This window comes from Pollicipes pollicipes, unplaced genomic scaffold (genome assembly GCF_011947565.3).
Source record: "Pollicipes pollicipes isolate AB1234 unplaced genomic scaffold, Ppol_2.1 Scaffold_4002;HRSCAF=4701_pilon_pilon_pilon, whole genome shotgun sequence".
NCBI lineage: Eukaryota > Metazoa > Arthropoda > Thecostraca > Pollicipedomorpha > Pollicipedidae > Pollicipes > Pollicipes pollicipes.
In genome coordinates, this window is record NW_023596420.1 from 44,212,973 (window position 1) to 44,225,588 (window position 12,616).

At 51.1% G+C, this 12,616-nt stretch overlaps 1 protein-coding gene across 1 annotated transcript; it reads right to left on the reverse strand.

Moving 5' to 3' along the window:
- Positions 1 to 417: 417 nt before the first annotated feature.
- LOC119093136 (helix-loop-helix protein 1) lies at positions 418 to 11,486 on the reverse strand. Its single transcript, XM_037216039.1, has 3 exons — positions 11,397 to 11,486; positions 2,668 to 2,814; positions 418 to 2,237 (listed from the first exon to the last, which is right to left on the reverse strand). Exons 2-3 carry the CDS (start codon positions 2,781 to 2,783, stop codon positions 2,003 to 2,005), a joined length of 351 nt encoding a protein of 116 aa, XP_037071934.1. The 5' UTR covers positions 2,784 to 2,814; positions 11,397 to 11,486; the 3' UTR covers positions 418 to 2,002.
- Between the last annotated feature and the right edge of the window lie 1,130 nt (positions 11,487 to 12,616).

Below are 12,616 nucleotides of genomic sequence, written 5' to 3' on the forward strand. Positions count from 1 at the left end.
GCCCGCCGACACTCAAGCTGTGTGGAGTGGGTTTCGGTACGACCCGGGCATGTCAAACATCGCGCCAGCACCGCACGGTCGTGCTGGAATCGACGGTGTGAATGATGCGATAGAGTTATCGAGTTGATGTTTTGAGTTATTTGGTATTGAGCTGCTTGGCATGCGCATGCGCAGGCTTGCGCTGGGATTCTTGCTCTAGGAATGCAACTGGGCGGGCAAAGGAAGCATCAGACACTCCATCTTGGTAGCATATCTGTTTCTGACAAGTATTAAGCAAGAGTCGCTTTACTGGGGCTGTCCGAGAGTCACTAAGTGATCGCAAAGTCTGGCAAAGTAGTTCACAAATTTCGTGACTGCGCTGCCTGAGTCGGTCAGCTTTCTGCGGAAGTCTCTTATCATACAGATGACTGAAAGATGTTGAACACCTTCACATGTATTGCACTGTCTCCTTTAAACTCAAAGCCATCAGCTGACGCCTGAGCTCCGTCAACCGCCCGCATCTGACCACGCTCTCACACCATCCACAACGTCGCACAGGATTGCCGGCGGGCGCAAGGAAGAAAGCAAAACGTGTCGAGATCAACAGGCCATGTCGGGTGGGCTCGCAACACACAGCTGCATGGCGTCCAAGACAGGCTGTGCCAAAGATCAACATGTTGAAGCTGAGCACACTGGAGTGGCATCCGTTTTATGATAGGGGTGTAAGCCATAGTGCTGTAGTCCAGCGCGTCGAAGCAGGAAGTGTCAGCGTAGCATTGTTTCATTGCTCAGCGCTTGTTGAAGTCGAAAAGCTGTGTTTTGTGTAATTTAGTTTTTTCCCTTGGTGTGGAGAAGAATAAGAAAATGCTTCCTCTAACTCAACGCTCACTTGAAAGTTACGTCGTGTAGCACGAGTGCATGGATTACGTCTGCCGCCTTTCTGCACGCACAATGTTGCTTGTGGCGACATGTACCGACACTAAACAAAGCATTGGTGCAGGTTTAAAGCGTCACTTCAACACATCATGACTAGAACTCCCTGATCTCCGAGCCAGGCATACCAGGACTGACAGCGTGTTCAATTCAGTGGCACGCCGTCGCCCCAGCGCCCTCCTGCACGAGGGAGCTGTCCAAGGCCGCTGCCTGTCACATAACAACCAATCCACCGTGAACTGACGTCTGGAACTACCACATAAACCGACGACGCAGCCAAGGAGCGCCGAAGGCGTGGACCCCTCCCCCAGCCCCTGGGAGTTGGGAGCGCTACAGGCGTCCGAAGGGTGCCGGAATTTATATGGTATGAATATTTATCTTTGATCTAAGCAGGAAAGGCCGCAGGTCCTGGTTTTTCGGAGTTGTCAGCTCAGAATTTTTTGTTGACGATTATCGAGCTTCAATTTACCGCGAGGAACTGGCGAAACAATGTACACGAAGACGAGTATTGCCAGTATAACCAATGTTTGCGTGGTAACGTCGTTGAAGCAATGCCTCGTGGTATAATGCAGGTCCATGCTGTCAGCATAAGAATCCTGAACTCGTAATACTTTTGCGAGCTTTAAATTTGCCAATGGTGACTGGACTCTCTGCACGATATTCAAAAGCATGTTGGGGCTCTGGATTGGATAAGAGGCCCGTGGTGATATAAAATGGTGCCTTTGTGCAAACCAGTGTGAGCTAAATCCGATGACAGCAGATTTTGAGGCCCTTCAGTGAAACCGTGGGAAACCTCAGGTTGCCGCGGCCCTAAAAAAAACTCGCCCCCTCCCCCCCTCCCTTAGCAAGATCCTGGCTGCGTGCTTGACTAAGCCATCCCCCGAAGCACACGAGGGCTTGATGCCGCATTCCAGAAGCCGAAAACCCCGGCGTCCAAAGCCGCACCCACACCCGGCACATGTACGGCCGCCACAGCACCTCACGGCTACGCGTCTGTCGACTCGCAGGCGCTGTCTGTCGACCGGAGGCGTCCGCCCTCCTCCCCCACGTGCCGCCGCGCACGTAGCTCAAGTGCCGCCACGCACGTAGCTCAGGTGCTGCCGAGCACATGGTTCAGGTAGGCGATGTAGCAGACGGCCAGCTTGAGGATCTCGATCTTGGAGAGCTTCTTGTCCGGCGGCAGCGTGGGCAGCAGCTTGCGCAGCTCACTGAACGCCGTGTTGAACGCCTCGACGCGCACGCGTTCGCGCGTGGCGTGCGCCAGCCGGTACTTCTGTGTGGCGCGCCGGCGGCGGCGGCGCTCCTCCCGCGAAAGCGCTGCACCGCTGTCGGACAGGGCGGCGGTCAGCAACGCGTAGGTAATAACTCAGCGGCGCACGGGCAAACCAAACGGCTGGGGCCCTTTCAAAGTCGCCCGTTTCAGGCGTCGGGTAAGATTTGGTGTCGAGATATAGAAGTGTATGAATCAGGTGGAGCCTCGCATGCTGTTCGTATGTCTATGCGACATCTGGTGCTGGGGTGGTGAGGTCGCCGCGTGCGGTTGATGTGGGCCCTGAGCACAGGTCCTGAGCACAGGTCCGGGTAAAGAGCTGTCGTACTTTGGCAGAACTCGCCACCAAACCGAAGTCCAGCATCTCATGTCATATCGACGCCTAGAACTTGGCTTGTCCGAAAAACGTACCAAGCGACCTTAAAAGAAGTGCATGCATGTCAAGACATTGAATGGATCAAGGCATACAAAATTCGCCGGCCTACCTCTTTTTTCTGTCGAGCGGGTACACCGTGGGTGACGCTGATTCGTGGGAGCCAATGCCGGAAGTGGTGACGTCACAACTGTCTTCCAATTCCAAATCCAGGTTGGATGTCCACATGCTCCTGTGGCGAGGTAGCACCGACAGCGATCTGAAAGCACAACACACCTTCCGCTCAAGCCACTGACAGCAGCTACTCAACGCTTAACATGCTTATGTCGAGCTTTTAAGAATGCTGCACTTAAAGAGGATTTTTTCATGCAATGCTGCACGGAATGATGATCTCCATGCAACGCTGCACGCTGAGCGTCTGCATGAAAAGTGAACGCAACGTGCGACAGCTTAATTCCAATGGCGTGCATTTTTACGATCGTGCATGGCATAAGCCACGCGGCCGTAGTCGTGATTTAAACGATTGGCGACTTTTTTAACAGCCATATGTCTATGGAGAGCGGAGCTGTATGTAAGCCCACCGGAAGTCCTATGTGTTAGGTGTGTCATGCCATCAGTCATGTTAGTCTTTGTCAGGACGGTCGAGCGGGTCGCTCGTTTAAACTCCAAGCTGCTAGCAAACGCCTTGTAAAATCTTTTCAAGGCACCTTGCAGCTCGCTGGAAATGACTCCGTGGGCACTTCCGAAGCCCTATATTGCTTCACAGCTGGTGGGTCCACGGGTACGTACTCGCGGATGTGCCAGACTTAGACCGACTGGAGAAAACCACCCCAAGAAACACTACCGTAGCTATCGCCGGATCATTCTACTTCGGAAATTAAACACAACATATTGGCTGCTCTCCCACATGTTAAGCCCCCGCCAAAAAGTTTCCTTTATCCCCCCGCAGACTTGCGTTACGTCTGCGCTGAAGACGAGCGGCAGCTGGGGCTGCAAAAGTTTGCAATTATTTTTTTCTTAGAACGAAAAGAACACTCTGATATTGGAAGCAGTCAAAAACTGCAGCACGTCGAAACCTCTGAACCGTTGTCGTTTTTTGCGTCCTGTCTTGGGCCGCCATGTTATGGACCAAACCACATGTGTAGTGGCAGTTTGAGTGGTCGATTCGTTTTTCATGATGCTCATCGAATTTGTGTTTCTTTGTTCACAGTGAAGTTTTGTGCACCTGGGGAAGGCTCAATGACTCCATGTCCCGCGTCATATAGACGGATACGTTTGATGTGACAAAATGCCCGACACAGAGGTCTGGTATTGTCAAAACGGACACCATATGAAATAATCGATATACTCTGGAGTTGTGCTCTAAAACACCATGTTTGGAAGCCTTTCACCAACACAGTTTTCATGTGAATGCAATTTTTTATTTGAAAGCGGTCTTGGCGATGGGTGTGACATTCTGCGTATCGAAACATAACGCAAGAGCATATACACGAACTTAGATGCTCTGGCCCACCTCTTGCGAAAGGCTTAAAACAATGGGCAGGCACCCTTATCCATGCCAGTTCTATCATGTATTACGTGCTTCCTTCTTCACCTCAAATGGGCGTTTTCCACCAAAATGATGAGAACGGGCACGAATTCCAATTCAGTCCTATGCAAAGGAAGAGGAAGGATGTCCCCATTGACCAGCCGAAAGCATGACTAAAAAGCGCTAAAAACTCTTTTCGTCAAAGAACGCAAGATATGTCACGCACAATGACAAAACCGAACACAATCCGTGGCAGCATACCCGAACATCGCCGTTGTTCTGTGTTGCTACCACTCGCTTTGGTAGCGTCCGTGGGTCTGTGGACCAAGCTGCGCCTTGTTATATGAATGATAAGGGTCCTCTCACCTCAGGACTACGGACTGAGAGTCAGACAGCTGGTTTGTGAAGCGTGTCCCGACTTTTTTAAAAGACAACGGCAGAATGAAGATTTGCCTTCTGTCATGCAGCGCAGTTCTGTGCAGACACTTCGTAATCAGGCTTACAGCAGAGGAGAAACGTTTTTTCGCTCGTTTGAAGGCAACAGCACCTGACGAGTGCCTCGCAGAGCTGACCCGTGAGGAGGGCCTGGAGTCATCTAAGGCAACCAGCATGGCTACGGCGCGCCATGTTCATTAGGGTAGCCTCGACAGCCCGGGGCGGAGCCCAGCGCTCAGTCAGTGGTCGCGAGCTCAGGAGCGCCGCTGGCGCCGGAGCCCGCTGGTGGCTGGATCGCGCGGATCGCAGCCCCGCCGGGACAGGTGGTGTGAACGGCCCCGGCAGTGGACCGGTGGACCGCCTCACACTGGGTCACGTGACCGGACGAGCGGTCGACGGGTCACAGCCCGGGACACCTCGCCGGGCCCGGAGGACTGCGCTGAGGGACGACGGTGAAGTCCTCTCCGCTGCTGGTCATGTGTGTGTTTGGGGGGGGGGGGGTGAGACATACGAAGTGCCAGTGCCCAAACGAATTCGTGGGCAGGCACACCAGGTACGACTGGTCTCCTCGCCAGTTCCCAAAGCTTCCATTCATGGTTACGCAGTCAGCGGTTGCTTACTGAACCCTGGTACTAAGAGCTTGAGGGTGCGAGGGGCGCTGGTATCCACAACGCTGACAGATTCACCGTCCGTAAGTGTTTTCTCATGCTGCCAGCTAAAGCTGATCTTTCGCGATTCTTGGTTGTCTTGCGGCACGGGCTTTCCATGATCGATGAATACCGTGATTCATATCCCTTTTGCATAGCATTCTTTTAATTACTTTCGGACGTATCAAAACATCAACCGACGGGAAGTGGCTTAACGCGTCCAGCAAGCAATGCCAATGCCCAACAGTGCAAGCCTTATTTGTCGGCATTTGACTTGATCAACTCATCTTTGCAAAACGTGATATTGCGCCAGACCTATTTAAGGTCGCAGCTAAAGAGCATTACCATTTGGCCGCGATATCAAGCCAATGGACATGGTGCCTACTGCGCCAAGTGTGTTTCGAAGCTTGGCAGTATAAGCCAAGAGTGTAATAGTTAAACAAATGCATGCAACTGTCCTGAGGCATCGAAAGCACGCATTTACCAGCGTGCGCATAAACTTACACCCAGCAAATCAACGCGCTACATTATGTCTAGTCAGTTGCCGTTTTTTATAAGCTAAGGTCACATATCACTTGTTTAAACAAGTACCTCCAAAGCGCTACATTGCAGCGCTACTTTGTACGCACACATATGAACACCTGCACCCGGAAGCACACAGAAGCGGACGATAGTCCGAACAATAATTCCACCCATGATAGCTTGTCAGGTAATTCCCTTCAAGTCGGGTAATTCCCTTCATGATCACTTTACGCCACCGAAAAAGCACGAGTCTCGTCGAACAGGCCTGATGCGAGTGTCACGCTTCAGTCTGCAGTACACCTTGCTACTGCCGGTGTCACGCTTCGGTCTGCAGTCCGCCTTGCTACTGCCGGTGCGAGTGCCACACTTCTGTCCGCAGTCCGCCTTACTACTGCCGGTGCGAGTGTCACGCTTCAGTCTGCAGTCCGCCTTGCCACTGCCGGTGCGAGTGTCACCTTCAGTCTGCAGTCCGCCTTGCCACTGCCGGTGCGAGTGTCACCTTCAGTCTGCAGTCCGCCTTGCCACTGCCGGTGCGAGTGTCACCTTCAGTCTGCAGCCCGCCTTGCCACTGCCGGTGCGAGTGTCACCTTCAGTCTGCAGTCCGCCTTGCTACTGCCGGTGCGAGTGTCACGCCTCAGTCTGCAGTCCGCCTTGCCACTGCCGGTGCGAGTGTCACCTTCAGTCTGCAGTCCGCCTTGCTGCTGCCGGCCGGGACTTCCGTGGTAGTCTTGAAGTCGCGCACATTGACGTGCAAGCCTCGCTCACGAATATGCAGACGTCCAACAGCATCTACAGCTACATAACGTCGAACTCACGCCGATTAGCGAGCCTTTGATATTGGCTTTCGATATTGAACAAAATAATGTTGGTGCCCGTCAAGGTCTTCCCACGAGGCAGAGCAAGGGAGCGGGATATTACGATTGATTTTTGTGATGCCAGTGGTAAGAAGAAAACAAATACTTCACCACACTGATGAACGATGGAACCAAAAAGGCCCGCTGCAGTTGGCCATGTGAATTGCCTTGTGCCACTTCCACAAACACCGTTTTGTACTAGTGCTTATTTGTGCACGTGACAAACGCAGCTTGAAGACATCTGATTGTTGTCAGCTCCTAGTAGCCTGTGCCACTAACACATGCTGTTTCCTCAGAGTGGTAAGTACGTAACCAAAACACTCCCCGTATTACCCCAGAACACGCTCTTGACATTTCATATGCACTACACACCATCTGAGTGTGACCCTCTCCAGCGTAAAAGAAAGCATCTTATAACTTTTCCCAGTCAAACATGCGTCGTGAATTGTCAAATAACGACAGTTATTCTCCAGCTGAACAGTTACAATTAGCTGGAGCGAGCCAGAAGAGCAACAAACCTGGGACCAGTGTTGGATTTAGAGGGGAGGGGAGGGCACGGGGCCATGGTCCCGTCCTCTTGGGTCCCGAAGGGGCCTATAAGATCCGAAGGGCCCATTACCGGCTAAACAGACGCAGGTTTTTAACCCCTTACCCATCCCCAAAAAAGAGATGTCTTTGGTTTTTTGGCGAACAAGAGCAGCCGCAAGCGAAAGTGAAGGGTACAAGTCAGGCAAAACTAATGATTAGGAAGGCAATAATTGGGAAAGTTTTAGAGCCCATTACGCCGCCCAGATGCTCAGCGTCGTTGCCGGAGGTTTCATATCTCCACTTGCCGGATTTATCCGATCGCTAAAGGACCTCTCACATTCCCCTTCATGTCTTACTATTTTCTCAGAGGGCCATGCGCTGTAGCCGGAGCCCCATATGCTAACCTGTCGGGGCACTCTTGATCGGTTAGGGCGCTCCACGAATGCTTCCCATTTTCCCGAAGGCCCTGTGCGCTATTGCCTGTGCCCCATATGCTAACTCACTGGGCATCTCGGCCGCTCATGGGCCCTTCACTTTGGTCTCAGGTTCTTCCCACTTGTTCGGGGGGGGGGGGGGGGCCGCGTTGTTACTGGGGGCTATATCCGTGGGCCTCTACATAGGTCTAGGGCTTTTTCCATTTGGTCTCGTTCGCGGAGGACCCTGCACTCCTGTCGGCGCTTTTTCTGCCAACCCGCCGGAGCACTGTTGGTCGCACAGGGGCCCGACTCACTGGTCTTGGACACTTCATATTGGCTCAGAAGGCTCTGTGCTGTCGTCTGGGAACCATATCCGTTCATCTGCCTAGGCGCTCTCGGTCGCTCGGGGGCACTAATTCCTGTACACTGGTATCGGGTTCCCCCCGTTTGCTCTGCGCTCTGGTCGGTGCCCTAGATGTTAATCTGCCTGGGTACTCCGGATCGTTCAGGGCCCACCACGTTCGTCTTGGGTTCTCGTTTGCTCAGAGGACCCTGCCCTGTAGACGGTTTCATCCTGGTTGACCTGCCGCAGCACCTTCCATCGCTCAATCACTAAGATGCCGCCCCTATTGGTCAGCGGTTTTCCAGATTATCAGAGGACCTCCGCCGTTGGCGGGGCCCGAAATGAAATCGATCTGGGCATTTATGATCGCTCAGAGGCCCTCTTCAGTCATTTTTGGTTCTTCCGATGAAGTCAAAAGGACCTTGCTCTGTTGCCGAAAGCTCCTCATATGCTTATGGGCGCCAGCACTTTCGTCACGCACGCTGTTTCGCTTGCTCGTGTATACAGGTTTAGCAAAATCTTCAACTCTAAGATCTGCATGGTGATGATCTTCCTCCGCGACTTAGCCGCAGAGTGAAGCAGCTGGATATGTTCCGATGATTTTTTACGTGCTTGACATAATTGTACAAGCCGTTGGGATTGTAATATGTCATTAACGTTAGATGCACTATTTGTAACACTCATTTTACTCGTGCATCACGTTTTTAACATATCTGAAGGGTAGCATATTTCGTACTCCTTCATGCAGTCAAGGTAAAAGGTGAGAGCAGTCAAGGTAAAGGTAAAAAGGATTAGTCACCACGTGATCACAACACCGGCAGGCTAGCCACTGGACATCTGCCACTCGCATCTCACCTTGGGATCAAGGTTCGTACGTGATTTTGGTGTTATTTAGCAGCCAACTTTAACTTACTTGCTAAATTTTCTCTAAAATACTATCCTTGTCCCAAAAAACTCAAAATGACGGAATCAACCATAATTTGGAGAAAATGAGCGCGCTCTATGTACATACGTGCGTACTACGCCTAGTTTCCTGGAGCCGCGCACAAAAAGATGGCTTATCGTATACAAAATAGCATGCGTAAGAGTCTTAACCCTCGCCTTGCTAGGGCGTCGATGTGATATATGATATATGATATATGTCGTCGTCGATATAACCCCGTAGGTTATTTTTGAATACGTTCCCAGCATCCTGTGCAATAGCACCAAAATTTTCAGCAGCCTATTTAACATCTGTTGCGTGTGTTTTGGCACCAAACACGTGTTCCTAGCCCTTTCTGGTTATGAAGCAGCGGCAGTTTTTGAGGAATACTGCACGACGATCTATGGCCGGCGCGGGTGCAGGGCGGCAGCCAACCATACCGCGGAACGCGCGCGGTGAGCCGACATTGTTACCTTAACAGAGCCATATATCATAAATATATGCTCCAAACACATCTAAATGTAAACCATTGTATTCAGAATCAAACAAGAAGCGCGCCAGTATAGGTTTCGTGTCGCCACGACGCATAATCTCGTAGGCATGATGTTAAGCTGAGAACGTGCGGTTTTATGGACATTGGACCTTTGACCTGGCATCATGCAGTCAATCATACACCAAAGAACACAAAAACTAGGATTAATAGCAAAATAACGTTGAAAACAACGCACTGGTGTTTCCCACCCCACTCAATGTTCATTAATTTAGGAAGGCCAGGGATCGCGTCCCTCCCAATATATATCCGCGTTTTGAAAACCGGCGACTCAGGGCGAGGGTTAAGTGAGATTTAATAACTCAAATCCAGCGATATTTTGAGAAGGGCCTGAACTACAGGGGGCCAAACATTTTACGTAGTCCCCAATTTTAAGGGATCCTGGATCCGCCACCACCTGGGACCACCGAGATCACAACGAAAGATACAAAATTGCATGCTACGAGTTAACTGCCTAAGTTATTCAACCGGACCAATTGTTTCTAAGATCGGAAACGGCTACAGCATAAACAATTATTTCGCATGTATCCTTTGTCACACAGCATGGCCTGAGCTTCGCGCTTGCCAAAAATGTAACGGTAGCCGATCTTGCCATTTACCTAGCCTGTTCATGACGTTGAAATATGTTGCAGGAGTTTTTCAATCGGCAAAACGGTGCTGTCTGGTTGCCCGTCGTAAAGTTTTGTTCACGGTAGGTCAGGTGACCCTCACCCCAGTGCGCTGGGGCGAGGCCATGCCACTACTTTGGTTTGGTCTGATCCAACCTGGCCCCTCGCCGACTTTTCGCATTCGCGTTGGTAGCTCGAACACACACCGCGCGTAGAGGCACTCTCAGCGCGGAGTAGTGAAAAGGCGCAGCCAGCAAGGTACCAGCAAAGAGTACAGGCGTTTCATGAAATCCCTTTAACATCGATGTATTGGTGTGCGTTGGCGAGGCATCATGCTGTCTTGCTGTTCTTCAAGCATAGCTATTGATCAAGATCGGGGATATATTACACGTCATTTCTTACTCCCCCCCCCCGCCCACCCCCACCCTTCTCCCTGGTTTTCTACGTACCAAAGCTCGCAGATGGTTTGCACAGGCCACTTAAGGCTTTATTTCCCCTAATTCTTTTCAGTCTTACGCTTTGCCAGATGAAATTTTGGTATCTCCATCTTTGCGCCAAGAAAAAAATACAATTCAGCAGCCCAGCATTCAAGTGGTCGCTTAGACGGAATGCTCCACATGGAAGATATGGAAGCAATCATCAGATATGATGAAATCAGTTTACTTATAACTACTGTTTTCCACTTTTAAGTGGAAAGGCTGCCCTAGACAAGACAATTTCTGTGTGCAGTAGTATGCTCATCCATCCATCATTGTTTGATTACGTCATTGTACCCTGCACAGCTTTGACTGAGAGTCAGTTGACGGCCGTTCTATCTGGATATCGTGCCCACAACACCATCGCCAGATATTAATGACTCGAATATGATATTTGTTGGCACTGATCAACGCATAGCCAATTGAATGACAGGATTTGGGTGACGTTAATGGCATCATGGATGCCTGGCTGACCTTGAAATAGTCTCCCCGAATTAGTTTGCACGATCTCACGGGCGTGCAGCTCAGAAACTAAAAGGGCTTAGGTCTCAAGAAGGGCAGGGCTGCGAACTGTACCGAGTGGTCGCCGGAACGGCTTCTTCGTTCCAAAGCTCCATACAAATGTGGAACACTCCCTTATATCATCACATATTCTTTCATCATTGGGCTGAGACACCCTTCATAGTCTTATGGGTCTCACTCGGGTTTTTCTCTCGGTTTAGTCGCCCTGGAACCTGAGCTGGACCCTGGGCCTGGGATCCGTCGAAAACAGGGGACGGAGAGTTTACGGTTACTTCGTTAGCATCTCGAATTCATCCTAAGGTCACCGACAGAGAACTAACTTAAAAGAAGGTACGACCCACTTTCCACGGCACCCCCTCATGAATCTGGGTGCATCACCGATTGGAACCCGGCACAATGTACATGAGAGTACATGCACGCAAAGTTCTTAGTTTACCTGCAGATACGCGTCCATTGCGACGAACACACCCACGCAAAGTTCTCAGTTTACCTGTAGCTATGCGTCCATTACGACGTTGAGATCAAAAGACGCTGTCGCCGGTGAGCACCCGCCTACCAAGCACGCGCTTCTCTAGTCGCACTCACCAACACTGAGATGAGCTGGGACCAGCCTCCGGCCGATCGAGATCTTCCCAGGTTGCTCCGCCCACGTCCGGCCCGTCAGCCAATGGCAGTTCGAGGAAAGACGCGCCCAGCCCGCCCGCCGCGTTAAAGTAAGATGGCGGCGCTTATCTACAATCGATCTCCGTAATGAGATAGGCCGGGCTCATTCGTCTTCTCTGAAAGCCACGGTGCGAGTTCTGAGGTCGCCTCACGCTGGTTGTTGGGTAAGTGCATCTTTTAGTGCACTTTTGGCCAGAATTTCGGTTCAGAAAGAGCGGCTATGTTTCATTGTTCTGGTCCGTACATTGCGGCAGCCGAGGACATGGATAGCACCAAGACTTTGACGTGAACTCGCATTCTTTTCATCGGAGGATTTTTGTTGACCAAAACTCATAGCCGGTGCCGTTGTTTCTTCTCAGTGTACTACACTGCTTGACGGACAGCAACCAGCCCAGGTGCGCACTTGTGCTTGCCAAGCCAATCCAAGCCAAAATCAACAGTAAGTGGCAAGGGGGTAACAAGCGTCTATTGTATTCGAACTACCGCGCTGCCGATGGGGGAGCTACTCATTCACTGTTGTTGCCTTCCATCGCTGTTATCACCTTCGGTGGCTTCTAGACACAGTGCATGCAGACTTGGGGAGGGACGGACGGCCTCAAACTTTGCTGACAAGTGAGGAAAGGTGAAACCGTGCGATATATGAGTATGTTGGAAAGTTGACGGGTACATATCACATACGTCATCGCACATACGAAAGTATTGATATCTGTATGTGTTCCGTATTCATTGTCTTCCGAAAGCTGGCGGTATCCCGCATTTTTTCACAGATCAGTGAAAATGAGGTAGCCAAATGGAATGATGCAAATGGGGTGTACTGGGATACAGTTCCGACACTTTGGGTGACAGTGAGCGCAGCACAGGACACTAGTGTAGCATATAAGTTTACTAAGACAGTTCAATAATGGTTTTGAGAGATGTTTGAGGCGATATTCCCAACACTGGAATCTGACTCCTGGAATAGTGTGCTGCCGATCGCCGCGCAAACAACAGCAAAACAGACATGTACCTGTTTGGCATGCATGCTGCCTTAAAAAGCTCAAACCGCGT